We start from the raw sequence: 21,752 nt of genomic DNA, 5'->3' as shown, positions 1-21,752 counted from the left end.
AGTCTGAGTTGCATTTCACAGAACTCCATCATACCCGTTACTGACTCAAAGTTGAGATTTTGTGTAATGTATATATAAAAAAGTGACTCCACTCCAATGATTAAGTGCAGAGACATGTGAACTCCTTCAGAGGTGTTTTCAGCGGCTGTCTAAATTAATGTTTACTATTTAAAAACTTTTCTGATTAAAGAGGAATCACAAAAGCTCCTCCTGACCAAAGAAGAAATACAGAAGAAAGTGTCTGTGTTTACTGCACTTCCCTGAAATTCATGACTGCTGTGTCAGGCTGGCCAAATTTACTAAATAAAATAAAGAGGCATCATCAATCTGTTTAGATCCCCAAATTATCCTCCTTCAAAAAGAAGGCAATTCCTATGCAGAATCTTTTGAAAATAAGTTTGTTATGCTTTTAGCTTCTGAAAGTGCCATTAAGCACTCTCCACTGTTGTAAGCAAGAGGTTTGAGACTCACTGACTAGGGACATATCCTAACTTACCTTTAGAAAATATATTTTTATGAAGAAAAAGCAAACGTTTAGCTTGACATTATAACTAAAATATGTATTCACATAGCGTAACACAATTCCCATGACCACAAATAGCACAAAGTTAAAAAGTAACTCAACAAAACCATTAAAACTTTTATTGTGATACCTCAAATACAATATAGTGAAACAACAAATGATATACAGTATTGCTAGGACAAAACAGCAAAGCAGCCTGTCATCTTTAAAAGAAAGCATTTTAAAGAGTTTAAGAAACAATATGAGGCACAACTCAGTTGCCATTTATGACTCATGCTTTAGGCCTTAAATGATTTATAACAGTCCTTCTCAAAATTACCTCTGAAATTCCTGTTCCTTTACAATAGATACTGCTGATTGGCTTACACTAGTGCTAAATGAAGTACAATACAATATCCTACAAGTTTAACAATAATTTGACAGCTTCCTTCCACTCTTGTCCCATTATCATACAACTGGGATGTTAAAATTTGTCTCTCTTTGTGGCACTCTGTTACCTCAATCTAGATACAGGTCTTGCAATCTGACTGTATGATCCTCTTATCTGGAAAAAAAGATCTGAGAGAGCAATATATAAAGGAAAATGTTCAAGTCCATTGGAAATGGTACCAAGCACCCTACGTTAGCACAAACGTAGTTTACATTAGGGAGCAATATGGATATATTACTATTCCATAATCAAAGGATTAATTGCTTCTGTTTGTTACTTTGAGGTATCGTTCACTTGAAATAAAATTAATTTCAATTCATGTCTTCCACAACCTGCTATAAGATTAGATGCATGAAAATTAAGCCAGTTACAGAGAGGCTGCTGATTATTTTTAAACTTGCCAAATATTTAGTTTGCAATAGGGCATCAGGACTTTATTAGTACCCTGTTACATTAGTACTGTTACAATTCAACCTACATCACTATATAGTTTATAGATAATGAAAAAGCTCACATATTCCAGCCGCATTGAACAACAGGCAGAAACTAGTCAGAAGAGGTTATGGATTGTTAGGAGGGTAATGAAATACTGTATATTAAAATGGCAACACAGTGAAAGAAAGAAAGAAAATCCAAAACAGCAAAAGTGGTAAGGCTGATGTGTCAGCAAGCCCTCCCTAATTCTGTCAGACAGTTTACAGGAACTTTTACAACTTAACATTTTGTAAATGACAGTATTGCCTTTCATTGGTTAAAAAGGTGTCCATAGTTATAAACCAAGGAAAGAATACTGGCATTTGAAGCGGACTCTCAATATTGTAACACCAGTGTTACAGCCACTATTTAGGGCCTAGACAATGAAGAATGTGTCACCAGATTCCAAAATCATGTCAAATTATGATGCTTAATTATTTTTGGACAGCCATTGCTTTTATGGGTTCAAAAGAAAATCCTTTCAATACATGTATATTTTTCGCTAGCATATTCTTATGTATCCCAATGAACATTCTTTCCAAGAAGCCAGCTCGTAGTTGGTTCATTTGGTCCAAGAAAGAGCTAGCATGAAACAAGAGTTCACAAAAGCTTTTTGTTACACTTTATAAAAAAAAAAATACAAAATAAATGTTAAGACCAACAATAAAAATAACCAGTACAAGTAACAAAAGTGCTCAAGTGGGAGAGGAAGTAAACTTGCCCAGATTGAACACACAAAACCTTTAAATATAATCTTAATATATTAAAAAAAAATAAAGGTTAGAGGGAAAATGCTTTGTAGAATTCTCTTCAAGTAAGTTTTTCTTTTTAATGTACTGCTGGAAGGTTCAGTGACCAGACTGACCTCTTCACATCAACCAGCAGCCATTAATATCTGGAACCAACTTTCACCAAAACCATTAGGCGTAATTCTCCACATCTTTACAATGGGAGAATTGTTTCAAAGAATCACTGCTCAAGTCAAACAATAAGAAAAAAACGTTCACATACTCCCAGATATCACAGCAAGCATAAAGAATTATTACATAGTAGTGTGCAGTAGGAATTTTGTATTAGTTATAGCTCCTTCTCTACTGCCTCTTACCCCCCCCCCAAAAGACTAATAAGAATATTGCTTCATTTGGTTCTCTTAAAAGCCATAACATTATACATAACTCACATCAACTCCTTATGCCAGTAGCTGAAGTTTTAGGTGCTAAGCACTTAATGAAATCCCAACCTTTGGCATCAAGGGTAATTAAGGTTTTGGTGAAAATGTCCAGTTTGAAATACAAATAAATAATGCACTGAAAAAAGAGGTTGAGCATCTAAATAAGAAAATCTTTTCTAGTTTAAAAAAAAAAAAAGCTCATTGATATGAAACACCCAAATCCACTATTTAAAATATTACTACAGATTGTTCTCTCTTGTAAAAAGAAAACATTAACCTTAAATTTGTACTCTCATTTTTATAGTGAAGGGTCATGGTGTTTTTTCCTTCAACTCAGTGTAATTCTTCTTGAGTCTGTAGCCAGACAAAGAAAATATACATTTTCTATAGACATCTCCATGGGTGTTACATTTAGGCTTTGAAGCCAACACAAACCCCTTGTTGATGGCTGTTTCGGTGCTTTCATTGTTGGCAACGGACATTATACTAGAGGAAAATTGAAAAATAGCCCAAACAAAACAGAATTCCAGGTTCTTTCAGATTGAACAGATGGCAGCAACAGATGACCATCTTGTGCCAATGCCATTCAGATAAAGGGGACTCCTGGGTCCAATCTAATTCTTGATTATGGAGGAGCAATATAAGCCACCCCACAAAATCCATATTGGACCCAGTTGTACTAGACCAGTTCTTTGGACTTAAGCCCAAGGGTTTTTCCTGTTTCTACTTTTTAAAATTTAACTTCTGTAGGTTCATTATCACAGCTCCTGATGGACAGCTTCTGTATCGCTCCTAGCCATTGGCATGCTTGTAAATGAATGATGTCTGGTAATAAAGTGCAGTAGAGTTTTGAAAGCCTGTCAGAGATTTACCCAAAATGTAACAGCAGCAGCAGCAATGGCACACATTGCAAACTTCACAAATGCCATGTTAAAATAGTTATTAAAAGAAAACTAACCTCTATTCTATTGTAAGGCTTTCATATTGTTCATTCCATCATAGTACTTATGTAGTGTTAATGTAAAAGACGCTACCAACCATTTTGTCCTCAAGCATTAAGGGAGCTAAGTACAAAAGGTCCTCCACAAATACTTTTCATTTGATAACAAAGTTAGCAATGAATACAAGACACAAGATTAATTTTTTTAAAAATTTCTCTGAAAGTGCATGCACAAAACCCAATAGTAAATTTTGTGGATACACATCTACAGAAGGCTTTCTTACTAAGTCACTCCAGTTAAGAAGCAGCTGGAAAAAAACAAAAAACAGAAAGGATGTGAGCTTTATATAAATTTTATTATGAAAATGTCTTTGGGGATGATTTATCCAGCAAACCAACAAACCCCTTTTTATTTTTTTTATTGTAAAAATTATCTTGCTATTCTATTTTATGAAGAAATGAAGTCAACTTCACACTTTCCTGCCCATCTACCCACCCCCACTCTTCTGCAGGTACTGTTACTAACTTCCATCTCATAAGCTCTGGCCTCTTGTCACACAAAAAATAACTATATTTTTGTTAAAGTGTAGCAAAAGCAGAATATTTCAATGAATTTTCTTTATAACAACCTCTTTGTCCAGTGCATTAGACTACACAACTACATGGAACCAGCCATAAAACTTCACTGATGCACAAGTCCTTGTTACTGTTAAAAGGTGCATTACCAAAAACTTGTTTACACTGACTAATTTTTTATAAATACAAGATGCATATATTTTTGTGCCCTTTGATCTTGCAGGCTGTAATTTTATCAACTTCTCCCTTCAAGACAAGTTTGCTGGGTAAGGAATGCAATTATGTTGATTAAATACATTCTACAGTATCACTGCCTTAGTATCCTTGTAAATGAGTTGCACTAAAAATATTGAACCATTAATGTACTCATTTTTGCAAAACTTAAGATCTACTAAGTTGAGTCAGTGCAACTGAAAGATTTCTAAATGAGCACTGTATCTTTAATTTACTTGCCTGCAAGATGTACACAGATTATGGTACTCCCAAATTTTAAAAAGCAATTAATGAATACTCTAATACTGCATCCCTTTTACTGCCAGAGATCAGAAATTGCTACATATAAAAAGACACCCGCAGCCCATACATTCTTCAGGACTACTCATATCAGTCTTCTGCTAGATTTGGTGTAGGTGTTTAGGCAAGAAGCATGCACAGCAAAGGTAGCATTAAAGGCATAGGTCAAATAAAGATGTTAACTGGTAAAATTCATTTGCAGATAGTGAACTGTTTCTCTAGAACTTGAGAGTTTAGAAAAAGGTCATCCAAAATGTTCCAAAACAACTGTTCACACAAGAATACATATACAAAAAGAGGGAACTTACACAAGGAGAAAAAGGCAAACATGGCCTGAAAGAGCCACATAAACTACACTATTCATTTGTGAGGTTGCAAAGTTCAGTGATATTCTCAGAGCCACCTCAGCCAAAATCCTCCTTTCATTTGCATTAGTCTGTATAAAGCATGTTCCACAGAATATTGTCCAAACAGAGTGAAAAAATGCTTTTAATTTACTCCCAGCCATTGTCTTTGATCATATGGGCAAGTTCAATGATAAATTTTCCTTCTTTGTATTTCTGACTGCTCTCAAAAGCATGTTCCTAGAAACAAGAAAATAAAAATATTTAAAATACTGAGTTAGAGTTAGGTTTTCACATTATTTCATTACCAATTTTGACATGCAAATAAAAATGAATAGATAATTAACATCTGTAACATATATTAAGGCTTTCTGGTGATATTTTATTTGTATGGATGTTTTCTCTTTCCTGCTTGAAATATCTAATTTTTAGCACATATGGTGTCCTTTACATAAAATCCACACTAAAATGTTAATATAAAATTGCACGTGCCTATGCATAAAACTATAATTCAACATTTATAGTACATACATATATCTATTTACCTAGATATTACTATGACCTCCATCAGTACAATATCTTGAGCAGCTCTCAAGGTACATTAGACATTTAACATGACTGTCATTTCTATGGAATGCCAGGATTATCATGCTGATACTTTATTTCAGAGCCAAGACAGAGTGAGTGAGAGAGAGTGTGCGCGCGCACACCTGTTTTTACATATTGTCAACTACAGGTCTGCTAAGGCCAATCTTTCCTCAAACTACCCTTGGGATTGCTGGATTCAGACTATGATTTTTGCCATTTTTTTGTATTTTGTTAAGCCACAGCTTAATTGTAGGTGATTTCCTAGAAGCAATTTAAAATTTTGGACAGGTGTTGTTTTTCATTACTTTAAAGAGTGTGGAGTGTGTTTATCAGAATATCTTAGGTTCTTCTGAGTTCCAAACCAGTCTTGCATGGTAAGAGAAGGAATGACAGAAACCAAAGTTGGTATCTGGAAATAAAACCTTCTAATGTAGCTGTTTGGTTTCTTTCATTCCATGACTGGACAAAGAAAAATCGTCCTTTTACAACCTCAGCTCTGGATGTTCATTACTACTATGAGAGGGAACACATGTAGCTGTTTTCCAGAAGATTGTGAAATTCAGCTGAACCGAGTACATCCTACAAGTGGAAATATGTAAAGGTCACCTCAAAGAAGAATTCAACATTTTTACAGTGCGAAAACTGTAGCATGTTAGCAGTCTGGATTACTTTTCAGCCACAAAATTGAGTTAATTATTGTGATTATTTGTAGCATAGAGTACAATATATTCACCATTTATCACTATAATTATCTGGCATTTTAAGAAAACAAAGAAGAAAATAAAGAAATCTGAAAACTTGACATCCAAAGTTTTAATACCAAAATGTGTGTGGCACTTAAATACCAAGGTAATAGGCACTATAGAAAAAAAACCCACCCTACTATAATGGGGCCTACAGCTTATACTGGCTTTATTATTCTCAAAATGTGAGACATGGAACCTGCTATAACATTCAAGTAATATAGTTTTGTTTGTATTACGCACACTAGTTATAAACGCAGTATTTTTTTTCTGCTAGATGTGGATATAATGGATTAAGAGTCACTCATTGTCACAATAATGAATGGTGCCTCAGTAGATTAAGGACAACTTCTATGGATTGCTACATATATGAATGTTTGATCAAGAAATAAATTATATACATTACTTACATATTTCCATCCAAGAGTAGTTTTACAGTTTTCACAATAGATATCTGCTACAGCATGTAAACCTGTCAAAAGAACTCTCTCCTCTGCTGGACCACAGCCCACATTTACCCTATAACAAACAACAGAAATAGTAGTATCTTAAACCACAAGACAGATCTTGCTTTTTGTTTGACAACATCCTACTTTCCTCCTGGAGATGAAATCTGAGACCAAGTCTCCAAGATATATATGCCACTATTTTTAGTCAAACATTTGTGAAATTAAGTTTTAGGGTTATATTTAAAGAGTCAAGAGGAAAAAAGTGTAATCATTTTGTTTTTCATTTTCTACCATGAAATGGTGTCATTTGTAGCATGAGTTAACTGTCACCCATATCATCAAGTAACATAAAACAAAGCACAATAAATGGGAAACTATTTAACAGTACTTAAAACAATATATTAATAAAAGTGACAGATGGCTAATAACTTAGGCCTTGCCTATGCTGGGAATTAGCTGCTTTCAAAACAGGGGTAAGGTCCACCAGTGCCAATTACAGCTTTCCTTTTCTACGCTAGGGATTTGTAACAATGCGACTACATTAATGTAGGAAAGGCTTTAGCAATATTTCTATGCTATAGACCATAGGTTAAAATACAATAATCACTGACAGTGAATATTAAAAAACAATGGAATGCCTCTTGCATATCTAGCTATGGAGTACTGCTCCAAAAGGAAACTTTCCCAAGTAAAAACATATGCCTAAAAGACTAGTCAAATAGTCATTCTAGGAAAATCAGGCAACATTTGGTTAAAACTGTTATACTACCCAGATCAGTGGTACTCTTAACTATGCCTGGCATCTCAATTCTACATGAAGCAACTACAGATAAAAGAATAAAGATATCTGTAAAAGGCAGAGTCACATCTTTCAATCTTCACCATAATTACCTCGCCTATAAAAATAAAACAGACACATCTGACTTGCATTCTACTTATGAATTGCTCCGAGCAATTCAGCTAGTTAAAAATAGAGATGCAATCCAATGACAGCATATTACAAAATCAAAATTAGTTCACGATCTATAAAAGCAAGGTAACAAGCATGTATGTAGGACTGCAGTGTTAAGGGGCTACTGCAAACATTGGACCCTCTTGAGATAAGTCTGGCTTCTTGCTTCTGACAAATCTGCAATTTTCAAGGCCAATATTCAAGCATCCTAAAGGTTAACCTGAAAAAATAATGGCTTTGCTTTGGGCTATAGTGATGATGTCCACCAGAGTAAAGTTACAGTAACATAATTTACTTGAATGTCAAACCTTACATGGTTTTCTGGAATAAAACAGTTTAGTGTCACTTGCCTCAATTCAGTTAGAATCAGATGCAGCTGAAAGTTTTATTTCTAATTAAGAGTTAAATGTGACTAATGATAGGATTTCCTAAATAACTGTAAGGAAGGCTCAGACTACGAGTTGCACAATAGTAACGTTCTCCTGAGAAAGGCCAGTTATTCCAGTCACACTTATCAACAGGGATTGCCAGTATAAGGCCATAGTCCATTAAGAAAAGAAATTGAAAGAGCAGATGAAAGTGACACTCTTACCAATGTTGAGTATTTTGCCCATTTGAGGAACATACCAAAAGATGATACTTCATAGAAAGTATGTAATTGTAATAATACTTACACAGAATTAAAGAGGTAGGCTCTTCCCTGGCTTCCCTGAAAAGACTGTAAGAAAGAGAAAAATATAACTTTTAAAATGAAACAGTTTCAGAAGTGATGCATCATAAAATAATATAGTGTTGCCTTTAAAGACATTAAGGTTTATACAGAAATTACTTTTATTGCACAACAACTTTTAACCACATCTGTATGTAGTATGAAAATAATGAAATATTTTGTACCAGCAAAGAACAAGGAAACAAATAAAAAAGCTTTACCGTAAAGGCCTCAGTTTGAAAAACACAATTTTTTCTCCAAACTTCACATTTTCCATCTTACATTTTTTTAAAATTGAAAGGGTTGCATAATGTATTGGCTAGAAATCCCCTTAAATGTCCACAAAATGTATTTAACCAAGTTCCATGGAGTGTGCCAAATTACAATTTTTGTTAGGGTCCATAGACTGGCCTATGTTAGGGCCATATGCTACACTTGACCCAAAGGAAATGTCTCACTGATGTCATCGTGAGTTTCCCATCAAAAGTGCAGAATATGACCCCTTAACCAGAAGGTAGAAAAGTCTAGCAGAAGCAGGTTTCCTTCCCCAACCATTCCTGGGTAGGGACTGTCAGAGGCTGAGAAATTTATCAGGCTAATCTCCATGTTATTCCCCAAGCATGCCTGTCACAGAAGAAATTCCTTCATAAAAACTATGTTAAGATGTTGTTAAGATTGCATGGTTAAGCCCTCAAAAGTCTAAAATTATCAGAATTAAGATGGCACGCACAACCCTTAACTTTGTCCCCATGTGTGTATGCATTACAATTCAGTCTTTTGTTATGCAGTTACATGCCATTTCTCAATCATCATCATGTGATTTTGCAGTCTTTTCTACAGCCTTTTAAAGTACCTTTTACACGATGGGCAGTGAACAAGGTGCATCACACACACCCACACACACACACCCCCACGCTTCATTGCTTCCCTTTGATATATAAAGTAATGGACTACACTGTACATTTGTATATCTGTTTGTAGGGAAAAACGTATGCAACACTATTTGAGAAACAGTATAAAATCCTACAAAGACTGTAGACACACTAAGAGGCATGCAAACTTAACAGGTTTTTGGATGTAATATATATTAGAATTACCTTTATGGTCAGGTCACCTACTACTGAAATGCAGCCACATTGGTCAAAGAATGAGACAGAGTTTAACAGCTACAGCAACGTTACTGCTCTGTTTAGATAAGGAACTGAAGAATATGATACTGAAGTGAAAGTATAGAGGGAATTTAGAATTGAGAATGTAATAATCCAGGTTGGATGTTATTATCCCCAATGTCCTGACCAAATTTCCTTTTCTTGGGAAAAAGGACAAAAATGACTACCGTACTCAGGATCTTGATTTTAAATCTCATAAAAAACAGTACTTCCAAAAGTACAGTGCACACATCCCTCTTACACTATTGTGGAACATCTATTCAGCACTCATTCTGTATCACCAGCACAGCCTTCTGGGTACTCTGTGTTTTCTTGGGGTCTAGCCAAAAAACAACCAACTCATCTCACCACTTTCTATTTCAAATGCAGGAAATAATTCTTTTGACTTTGCTCATATAAACCCATAGCACATCATACATACCAAATCCACCCCCACTCACTAACTTCAACAAAATTCCATATATAATTCCTATCCCTATCCCTCCAAGGGGGAGAAGAGAAAAAGAAGGAAAGAACCACAGGACAGATGCTATTCAGATCACTTACTGCACTTTGGGATAGTGCTCAGATACTACGGCGCTAATGCACTATAAAAACTTGAATAGAATAGATCCAACACTATGTAGTTCACAAGATTACAGCCCAAGATGGTATGACTACAATCATCATTTCCGCCACCCCCCCAACAACAACAAAAAAAGCATTCTCATGAAAGGTTTTACCTGAAAACTTGAGTACTTTTTATTATTCCTTGAAAACTGTTTTATGGCAACCCATCATTCAGTGTACAATGAAGTATTCAAAATGCTCAGATGGAAATGCATTTTTCCACTTTTTAAAACTGCTAAATCAATTACGTTATCAGGTTTTATGGGCCATCTTGAGAAATATGGATAGGGATAAATATTGTAATAGTAGAGATTTCATTAGTTATTGAAACAAGTTGGATATTTTTGTTAAATTATCCTCATTTTCCCTTACATATATTACTTCAAAAGAAAATGAATCATAATCATGCAGAAACGGCAGTGCAATTTGTTTGCAGATTGAGGGATTTTTAAGAATACTCAGCACTGACTTAACTTTGCTCTGACTGAATCAATGGTAAAACTCCCACTGAACTCAGTGAGAGCAGAATTAGGTCAGAGTGCATTTGAAAAATCCCACTGTAAATATTTTCTTTGAAAGACTATGTTCATGTAGATTATACATAACACCATTGAAAGGATTTCCTGTTACACAGGATCTTTTCACAGAAATTTGCAGTACAGATTATTTACTTTTTATAATCTGAAACCATTTGAATTATAGGTATCACAGACAAGTCTCCCAGCCCCTCCCCCAACCCTAATAACTCATGGCATTTCCTGTATCATTAAGGCTTAAGACAGAGCGTTTGTCATGAAAGTTCTAAATTATGTGCAGTAACGTTGAGACTTTTTCCATACAAATTGTTATGCACTTGATCTAAAGTTGACACCTCTATATACTGTGAAAGAGCAGAAGCCATTGACTAAGTCAACGTAGTATATGTATGTTCTTACACACAGTCTGAAGATGACACAAAGCACTGATACTAGTATTAGCTTTGAAATAATCTTGCCTCATACATCCTATTAAAATACAGTTAGCAAACTAGGATGTCAGTCAAAGGAAAAGGTAAATGTGAATTATACCATTTTGACCAGGAACGGCCAGTGATTTGGGATGCAATTGTGGCCACCTAGCAATTGAAAGGAGAAATCTGCCACTTTGGAACACTATGGACAGTAGGCCTGTTTATACCTGCTCCCATGGTTGCAGGGACAGATTACAGAGCACATTAGAGAGGCAAGGAAGAGAAGCCATGTCAGAAAACAATCCATACTGAAGTAGATGTAAAACTAATCACAAAATACTGAAAGGAAATTAGATTTTAAAAATACTGTTTTTTAATATAAGGTGACTTTGGTAACAAAGGTTTGCTTACAAAACAAAAATCCTCCTATCCTTAGCAACTTTTTGCCATTTTTTTAGATTTATACTGTCAATCAAAAGGAGCACCAAAGCAACTCATTTTAAAAACATACAACTACATACAAGGAATAAAAATGCTCATTTTATCCCAGACCACGAATACCAAAGATATGGAAAGAAAGATGAGCTCTCCAACAACAAAAAACATCTGAATATCCTGCCACTAACCAGCATCACAAATCTCACCACTCCTCATGAAAGAGAGGAGAGAGGCTGGGCCTTAGAGCATACAGTGAAGGTTGGCAAACTCAAGCCATTACCATGGAGAGGAGTGTTCCAAAAAGGTCTGGGGGCCTAACAGAGAGCTCTCCCTCTTTTGTACTAATTGGACTCCAACTTACTAGTTACCTCTGCTGACCACACCTACGGCAATATAGAAACAGAGAAGGGTTGTCTTTTTGTAATGGGGCATGATGATCCCAGGGCTTTTTAAGTTAAAACCAATACCTTACAACCCAGAAACAAAAAGTACGTAGTGAAGATAAAAGAGTATAACGTATTCACAAAAGGAAACAATACTTAAGAAATGGTTGCCAAATACTGTACCAGCCCTATTTAAAGTGCACTGCAGTACTCCAGTCCTAAAGTGACAAAAAGCATGGCCAATAGTGGCAAGATCCACATCCAAAAGAAACACTTATGAGCCCAGCTGTAAGTAGATTTAAAGAAATAACTACCTGGCTATTGCTGCTGTTTGATCTTCTAGTAGCAGCTGCAAGTTTAACCCCAAGTCAACCCACAGCAGTCACAAAGCCTCAGTCTGAGGAGGAAGACTATTATTAAATCACACCATGCAAAATAGTATTTTTTAAATTACCATGAAAGCATTTAAGAGCTAAGTACATTTTTAAAAAAATCTCATATTAAAAAGGGAAAGCATTGCATGCATTTTCCCCCATTTTAAAAATTGCAGTTGTGCTTACAATTTTGTGATTTAGAATTGTGTGGAAAGTTCAATAAGAAATGCACAATGGATAATAATTCATTAAAAGGGTATTTTTTGTCTCTGAAAATTAGTTATTTTTGCTGCTTGCCCATAGTTGCCACTATGCTTTGACAAACATAAGTACCACCTCAAGACATTGGAATGATTTTTAGCCGTATTGATGCAGCACTGGTACTAAGATGCTCTACCTCTGTACTTAGCTTCACAGTGAAATGGACTAGAACAGGTTGTGTGATTTGAGTAATTTTGACTACACCTCCTCCCATTCCTGGCTGTCTCTTCAGCATTCATGCATGTTTTAATATCCCTATCCTTCAAAAATGACCCTTGACTTCAGTAAGAACAGTCCCATCTCCGATCAGTAAGTTTCTTGAATCCTGTATACAACCGTTGCTTCTACTTCTCCACTGGATTCTCTTTCCACTTAGCTTTCATTCTTTATGCTTCATCAAAACTGTCCTCACCAAGGCCTCCAATGACTCATCATAGACACATTTCAGGGCCTTTTCTCTAACCTCCTCGATCTTTTCCCCTTCTTTAACAGATTGTCTCATTCCCTCATCAACTCTGACCCTCCCTGGTTCTTTTCTTCCCTCCAACAAACCCTTCATTGTCTTTCAGTGGTCCCTCCTCCTTCCATCTCCATCAATGTTTCTCAAGACTCTATCTTTGGTCTCTCTTTTCCTTGTAACCTAATAGCAGAACTTCTATCACCATTTTAGTCTGTTTCTAAAAATCTACCTCTTAATTATCACCTACTGTATTTCTGACACAGGATGCTGTATTGCTGTGTCACAGCTTAAGCTCGATATGGTGAAAACTAAGCTCTGCATCTTTCCTCTCAAAAACTTTATTCTTCCTCTCTTCACGCTGCTCCCTGTACCTTGCACTCATTCCTGTACCAGTCATCCCACAGGTCATTCAAATCTCTCTTTAAAAAACTCATTTCTTTTGTGAAGCCCACAAACATTAATCCAGGATGGCAAAACATAAGTGGGTTTCTAGCTAGCCCCATCTTCCAGATCTTCTAGTACATTTGTACTGGATATGTCTAGGCTATATTTCTCAGGGCATGACCATGTCCCCCTTCCTCCTAGATATGAGGGTAAGGCACAACTGACAGCAGCAGGGTGGATGGCAGCAGAGCCATACTGACCAGGCTGAGGGCAGGCATCCCCAGAGATGCTCCCCAAAGTTTAATGAGTGTTCTGGTGTTTGGACCCTATTACCACAGAGATCCTTAGATTCTTTAGTTTGAAGTAGCCTCTACTCTCCCTTATCCAAAAACCCTTTGTGTGGTAGTGGTAACTCAGAAGTTCTCGCCACTTTTCTACAGCAGGAGAGGATCTAGGATTTCTACAGGAGGAAAGGATCTAGGCACAATCTCCAAATGTGGGTTTCATAAATTCTGCTAATTTATCCTATATACTCAATCATGTGTCAGTCATTTTAAGGCTAAATTTCATAAGACTTTAGCAAGAAAGGTACAACTTAAGTAGATAAGTATTACTGCATCAAAGTCAAATAAATAGACTAACACTTGTATTTAAAGAATCCATTTATTGATAATCTCTAGCATTTACATAGTGCATTACAGCTTCAAAACAGCATGCAAACATTATGTAATTAAGCCTCACGATACCATGTTTGACAGGTAAGACATTATTATATGGGTGAGGAAAGAAATGTCATTACTTACCCAAGCCACACAAAAAGACAATGGCAAAGCTGGGATTGGAACACATCAATTACTAACTTCTAGTTCCATGGCAAATTAACTAAACTATATCATCTTTTCCATGAACAGATTTTGCTGAAATTATTTTAAAAAATAACTAAGCTAGATTTAAACTGAAGGGGTGAAACAAGCAATTTCATATAAACATTGTTCAGGAAATTTTACCTATTCAGGAACTCACTCTTAAAGTTCCTGCTCTTCTCTTTCCTCCTTATAGCAGAGAAGTTCAGACAACTGAGATAAGCAGTTGCCAACCTCTTCATCCTATGATAGCAGTCTTTCTGACATCACCCTCAACCTGACTGCAATTAGGCCTTTTCCCCAGATGATGTAGCAGCTTTCTTGAGATCAAGACATGGCAACATTATGAACTACCTATGTGGCAAGTACTGTACCACAGACATAACTTGTAGATTGTTACTTGATTCTTAATGTTTGACTAGTTTTTAATAACCAGAGAATGGGAGTTGCAAGGTCCCTTAAAACAGTACTATCTTACAATTGATTTCCCAAAAGTAACAGCCTCAAACTACCATATATTTAAGAAATATTGTGCTGCAAAACTGTAAGCCCCATCAAAGTGCTTGGATATATTTTGAAAGCAGAGTTCCAGAAAATGAAGTTTACTTACCTACAACTGGAGTTCATTGAAAAGGACTCTGCATATTCCCACTCATTGGATGTGCCAGCACATGCAGCTCTGACAGTGAAATTTTCTCACAGCAATGGCTATGGGAGCACTCCTGCCCCTCCCTACTCTGCCGTCTCCCTGAAAATTGTGATGGCAAGGTTATAAAAGGGGTATCTGGCACTCCTGGTTGCTTTTGTTCCTTCCACTCTTTTCTCAGGCATAGGATTTCATTAGGACTGTGAGGAAGAAGGGAAGACTGGGTTGGGAGCATGAATGTGCAGAGTCCATCTTGAAAAATTCTGATTACAGGTAAGTACCCTTAATTCCTTCTCTCTTTTGTTTACTGCCACTCGTGGGATAGTTTGAGAAGCAGTACCTTACGTAAAGAAGGTAGAGCTCAGAGTCCTGACTGAGTAAGGTTTGAATTATTGCTCTAGCAAACTGAGGGCCTGATTTGGACACTAGGTCTAGGGAGTAATGTTTTGTAAATGTATATATAGAGCTCCAAGTAGCAGCTCTACAGACTTCTAAAATAGGAAAATATCTAAAGTAGGCCTGTCAAGCGATCAAAAAATTAATTATGCTGTTAAACAATAATAGAATACCATTTATTTAAATATTTTTGGATGTTTTCTACATTTTCAAATGTAGTGATTTCAATAACAGAATACAAAGTGTACAGTGCTCACTTTATATTTATTTTTGATTACAAATATTTGAACTGTAAAAATAGAAATAGTATTTTTCAGTTCACCAATACAAGTACTATAGTGCAATCTCTTTATCATGAAAGTTGAACTTACAAACGTAGAATTATGCACAAATATAACTGAATTCAAAAATAAAACAATGTAAAACTTTAGATCCTACAAGTCCACTCAGCGCTACTTCTCGTTCAGCCAATCACTCAGACAAACAAGTTTGTTTGCATTTACAGGAGATAATGCTTCCCGCTTCTTGTTTACAATGTTACTTGAAAGTGAGAACAGGTGTTCGCATGGCACTGTTGTAGCTGGTGTCGCAAGATACTTAAGTGCCAGATGCGCTAAATATTCATTTGTCCCTTCATGCTTCAACCACCATTCCAGAGGACATGCGTCCATGCTGATGACAGCTTTTGCTCAATAACAATCCAAAGCAGTGTGGACTGATGCATGTTCATTTTCATCATCTGGGTCAGATGCCACCAGCAGAAAGTTGATTTTCTTTTTTGGTGGTTTGGGTTCTGCAGTTTCCGCACTGGAGTGTTGCTCTTTTAAGGCTTCTGAAAGCATGCTCCACACCTCGTCCCTCTCAGATTTTGGAAGGCACTTCAGATTCTAAAACCTGGGATTGAGTGATGTAGCTATCTTTAGAAATCGCACATTGGTACCTTCTTTGCGTTTTGTCAAATCTGCAGTGAAAGTATTCTTAAAACGAACAACATGTGCTGGGTCATCATCTCAGACTGCTGTAACATGAAACATATGGCAGATTGCGGGTAAAACAGAGCAGGAGACATACAATTCTCTCCCAAGGAGTTCAATCACAAAATTTAATTAATCATCAGCATGGAAGCATGTCTTCTGGAATGGTGGCCAAAGCATGAAGGGGCATACAAATGTTTAGCATATCTGGCACGCAAATACCTTGCAATGCTGGCTACAAAAGTGCCATGCAAATGCTTGTTCTCACTTTCAGGTGACACTGTAAATAAGAAGCAGGAAGCATTATCTCCCGTAAATGTAAACATACTTGTTTGTGTTAGCAATTGGCTGAACAAGAAATAGGACTGAGTGGACTTGTAGGCTCTAAAGTTTTCCATTTTGTTTGAGTGCAGCTATGTAACCAAAAAATAAATAAAAATCTACATTTGTAAATTGCACTTTCACAATAAAGAGATTGCACTACAGTACTTGTATGAGGTGAACTGAAAAAATACTATTTCTTTTGTTTATCATTTTTATGGTGCAAATATTTGTAATAAAAAATATAAAATGAGCACAGTACACTTCATATTCTGTGTTGTAACTGAAATCAATATATTTGAAAATGTAGAAAAACATCCAAAAATATTTAATACATTTCAATTGTTTAACTGTGCAACTACAACGGCGATGAATCATGATTTTTTTTTGAGTTAATCGCGTGAATTAACTGTGATTAATTGACAGCCCAAGTCTAAAGACATGTTGTGGAGTTGCCATTGATTTAACAGAGCATGACTTAACCCCTACAAGTTGTGGAATAAATGCTACTTTATAGCTTTCCTCTATGGCAGTGGTTCTCAAAGCCGGTCGCCACTTGTTCAGGGGAAGTCCCATGGCAGGCCGGGCCTGTTTGTTTACCTGCCGCGTCCACAGGTTTGGCCAATCGCGGCTCCCACTGGCCGCGGTTCACCGCTCCAGGCCAATAGGGGCTGTGGGAACGGCGCCCAGCACGTTCCTCAGCCCGCGCCCCTTTCTGCAGTCCCCATTGGCCTGGAGCAGTGAATTGCGGCCAGTGGGAGCCGTGATCAGCTGAACCTGAGGAAGCGGCAGGTAAACAAACTGGCTTACCCCGCCAGGGGGCTTTCCCTGCACAAGCGGTGGACCGGCTTTGAGAACCTCTGCTCTATGGACCGTGTAACTCATCTAGAGAGCGTCTGTGCAGTGACTGTGTGTCCCTTATGGTTGTCTGAATATGAAATAAAGAGATTAGGAGACTTGCAGCGTTCCTTGGTTCTGTTAGGATAGTGAGTGAGCCAAATCTCCTTTAACATTCATTTAAAGTATGCAGCTTTGACTCACCCATAAGAGCATGAGGTCTTGGGGAAAAATACTGGCAGATTAATAGTTTGACTAAGATTAAATCAGATACCATCTTGGGGAGGAATCTAGGATTAGGATGAAGCAGTACTTTATATTTGTGAAAGACATTGAATGAAGCATGAGCAATGAAGCATGTAATTCAGTCATTCATCTACTATGATGGCTATGATGAAAGCACTTTTAATAGACACGTAAAACAAAGAATACTCTCAAAGAGATTTCATTAACTACATAAAGGACTAAATTGAGATCTTGTGATGGTACTGGACCCTTTATCAGTGAATACATATTGACAAGTCCTTTAATAAATTTCTTTACTGTATCATGCACAAAGACTTGACTTATCTACCAATGCAGTGTGCAGCAATAGCTGCTAGGTAGATTTTTCAAAGAGGAAATAGACATTTCTAATAGCTTTAACTGAAGTAAGTATTAAAGAATAGATTGAACTGGTACAAATGGTGGATCTATAAACATATCATTTGCCCACTTTACAAGGCCTACTCCATTTGAGATCATAGCATTTTCGAGTTGACTGGTACAATTAATCAGTATTTGCTGCTCTTCTAATAGGCAAGATTTCTCAAAATTACATCCAGATACCCCCACACAGTGAAGAGCTTGTCTATCACTGATTTCTTTAATGACCATTCATTCAGTTCTATTATATCCCTGCTATCAGGATGCTGGGTATGGGGCATGGGTAAAGGCTGGGATCTGAGTTGCAGGGGACTCAATGTAGTCCGAGTTCAGTCTAGATGGTCAAGACCAGAAGCAGCAGCCTATACTAGTGTCATGCAAGAGGATCAGGTCAGAGTAAAGGTCAATGAGCTGCATCAGAGTGGAGCCAAATTAATCAACCAAGGTAGGGTTAGTGGAAAAGAGACCAGGAGAGGTGTCAGGAGGAGAGTGGGGTCTAGGAAAACATGAACTGGGATCAGGAGCAAGGCAAGGTATCAGGAACAGGGCAGCAGGGTCCGTCTTCAGCAGCAAGCTGGGGATCTGCCTAACTGTACAGACAGCCTCCAGGTGATTTCCCTAGGCTTTAAATACAGTAGAATCTCAGAGTTACGGACACCTTGGGAATGAAGGTTGTTCATCACTCTAAGCAAGTCATTATGAGATACTCCTCAGGGTAGACTGCTCAGAGTGGGGCTCACAGCTGTGCCTGCAAACCTTAGCATCTTCCCCTTCTACCTGATTGTGGCTGCCCAGCAAATGGGGATGGGGACAGGCAGCCGGTTCTAGCCCCCTGGCTGCAAGGGTGATGAGTGAGGCACTCTGGGGCACTGCAGCGTCAGTGGTCGCACAGTGCAGGCTATAGCCCTTTAAAAATGAGCCACTCCTCGAGAGCGCAATATACAGGCAGGAGCTCAAGCTCTGGCTCCAGCAGATCACGCTCCAGGCCAGGTTCCAATAGCAGCTCCCACCCCAGCACTGGCAGCTTCCTTGCAGCATCAACAGCTGGGCTGGGGAAGTTTCTTTCCCGGACTCGGACTGAGCTTGTAAGCTTATCCCCTTCCCAGTGCAGGAAAGCGGCACAGACCCAGTGCTGCTCCTGCTCAGGCGCTCAATGCTGTGCCTGTGAACCTCAGCATCATCACCTCCTACCTGTAAGTGGCTGCCCCACGAGTGGCAAGTAGAGGGTGGGGGTGAGGACAGGCAGCTCAGATGTGCCTACCTTTAAGATGCAATACACATACAGTACAGTACTTGCTGGTTTTGGGTGGTTTTTTTTTTCGTCTTTGCTGCTGCCTGATTGCCATGTGTCCAGTTGACCAGTCAGTCTGTAATTCTGGTGTTCGCATCTTAGAGGTTCTACTGTAGCATGAATGGGTTAAAAAACATTCATAAATGATCTGGAAAAAGGGGTAAAACAGTAAGGGGGCAAAATCTGCATATGATACAAAACTACATGGCAACAGTCAAAAAAGCAAACAGAATGTTGGGAATCATTAAGAAAGAGGTAGATAATAAGACAGAAAACGTCATATTGCATCTATATAAATCCCTGGTATGCCCACATCTTGAATAATACGTGCAGATGTGATTGCCCCATCTCAGAAGAGATATACTGGAATTGGAAAAGGTTCAGAAAAGGGCAACAAAAATGATTAGGGGTATAGAACAGCTGCCATACGAGGAGAGATTAATAAGACTGGGACTTTTCAGCTTGGAAAAGAGATGACTAAGGGGGGATATGATAGATGACTGGTATGGAGAAAGTAAATAAGGAAGTGTTATTTATGCCTTCTCATAACACACGATCTAGGGGGTCACCAAATGAAACGAATAGGCAGCAGGTTTAAAATCAAACAATAGGATGTATTTTTTCACACAACACACAGTCAACCTGTGGAACTTCTTGCCAAGACTATAAGACGGTTCAAAAAAGAACTAGGTAAGTTCATGGACGATAGGTCCATCAATGGCTATTAGCCAGGATGGGCAGGGATGGTGTCCCTAGCCTCTGTTTGCCAGAAGCTGGGAGTGGATGACAGGGGACAGATCACTTGATGATTATCTGTTCTCTTCATTCCCTCTGGGGCACCTGATATTGGCCACTGTTGGAAGACAGGATACAGGGCTAGATGGACCTTTGTTTTGACCCAGTATGGCTGTTCTTATGTAATCAGAGAATGCAGTAGGGACCAGTTCATCATGATCTCCATGGGTAGGACACCCAGCATGCTTGAGCACACAAGGGGCACAGACCATTGTTTACCACTTCACCGGGGCTGTCAAGTGGCAATGTGGACCCAGGCTCCAGACCTATGGATCCTCACACTTGCTCAGCTGGTCCACCAGGCTGTTGTCTCAGGCACAGCTAGGAAGGGTCAATCTCTCCCTGTTTGTTCATGTAACATATTGCCATTATATTGTCTATGAAGATGTGCACTGCCTTATTTTGGATCTGAGGTAGAAAAGATTTGAGGGCACAATAGATTGCTTTCAACTCAAAGATATTTATATGCAGTAACTTTTCTTGAGAATTCCAATGGCTGGCTACAGCTGTTAATTTGTTGAAATGTGCAGCTATCTCTGGTTGAAAGCACCTGAGGCAATTTTCTAACGGGGATGGCGGGTTTAAAGCTACCCCTCTTAGACTGTTGCAACACCAAGTCTACCATGTCATGTCAAGAACAGAAATATCTTTTATGGGATGGTCAATGACGTATATATGTTGTCTGCGTTTGGTCTGTAATTTAATGCTGCGTTTGATCTGTAATTTAACGTTGAAGACTTCTCATCCTGAGCTGAGAGTAAGAAGTTATCACAAGTGATTGAAGCCATAAGGCCCATGAGAACTGTAAAAAAATAAAAAAAATAAAATTTTTTTTTTCGGAGTAGGATTCTGGTAATGCACTGCTATAATGCATTGAAGCTTCAGAAATCGGTCTTCTGGCAGAAAGGCTCTGCCTACCCTAGAACTGATCCTAGAAAGTGAATCCTTTGAGTAGGCAGCAGAATTTTTTTTTTAAATAAGCTATTAACATCTTGAGGAGGGAACAGGTATAAGCTATGTGCTTGGAAAGGCCTTCTTCTGATTAGGCTTTGATCAGCCAGTTGTCTAAATAAGCATAAACAGATATACCCTGGCATCTTAAATGAGCTGCTACTATGGATAGGAACTTTGTAAATACCCAGCGAGCAGCAAAAATGTCAAAAGGAAATGCCTTTGTACTGGAAACGGTCTTGTTCAATCAGAAAATGAAGGTGCTTGTGGTGCCTGGGTCTGAAGGAGATATGGAAGTATGCATCTTTCAGCTCACAAGCTGAAAACAATCTTGGGTAGTTAGCGAAAGTATAATGGATACTAGTGTCAACATTCAGAATTGGTACTTTCTGATAAAGAAAATGTGCTTCTATAGATCTAATATGGGATAAAGCCCTCCAAATATTTTCTGATATGGAAGAATGAATTTTGACCTCTGAATTCCCTTGGCACTTTCTCTATGCCTCCTGCTTCCAAAAGGGAGTGAACCTCCAATCTTAAAAAGGTCTTGGGAGAGGGGAAGGAGGAGGGAACTGAATTGAATGACATATCCAT

At 37.8% G+C, this 21,752-nt stretch overlaps 1 protein-coding gene across 4 annotated transcripts in view; it reads right to left on the bottom strand.

The window, feature by feature from the left end:
• Window positions 1–658: 658 nt before the first annotated feature.
• YPEL1 (yippee like 1) overlaps window positions 659–21,752 on the bottom strand; it is a 39,826-nt gene continuing 18,732 nt past the window's right edge. For all 4 annotated transcript variants that reach the window (XM_084649211.1, XM_084649213.1, XM_084649212.1 and 1 more), the window contains 3 exons: window positions 8,378–8,421; window positions 6,713–6,821; window positions 659–5,211 (listed from right to left, as the gene is read on the bottom strand). In XM_084649211.1, the coding sequence (XP_084505337.1) occupies window positions 5,122–5,211; window positions 6,713–6,821; window positions 8,378–8,421 (243 nt within the window). In that variant the 3' untranslated portion in view covers window positions 659–5,121. The remainder of the gene's footprint in view (window positions 5,212–6,712; window positions 6,822–8,377; window positions 8,422–21,752) is intronic.

The sequence above is a fragment of the Lepidochelys olivacea genome (genome assembly GCF_965140295.1).
Source record: "Lepidochelys olivacea isolate rLepOli2 genome assembly, chromosome: 15".
Lineage (NCBI taxonomy): Eukaryota > Metazoa > Chordata > Testudines > Cheloniidae > Lepidochelys > Lepidochelys olivacea.
Note: the sequence above shows the minus strand (reverse complement) of the source record. Positions and strands in the feature narration are given on the sequence as shown.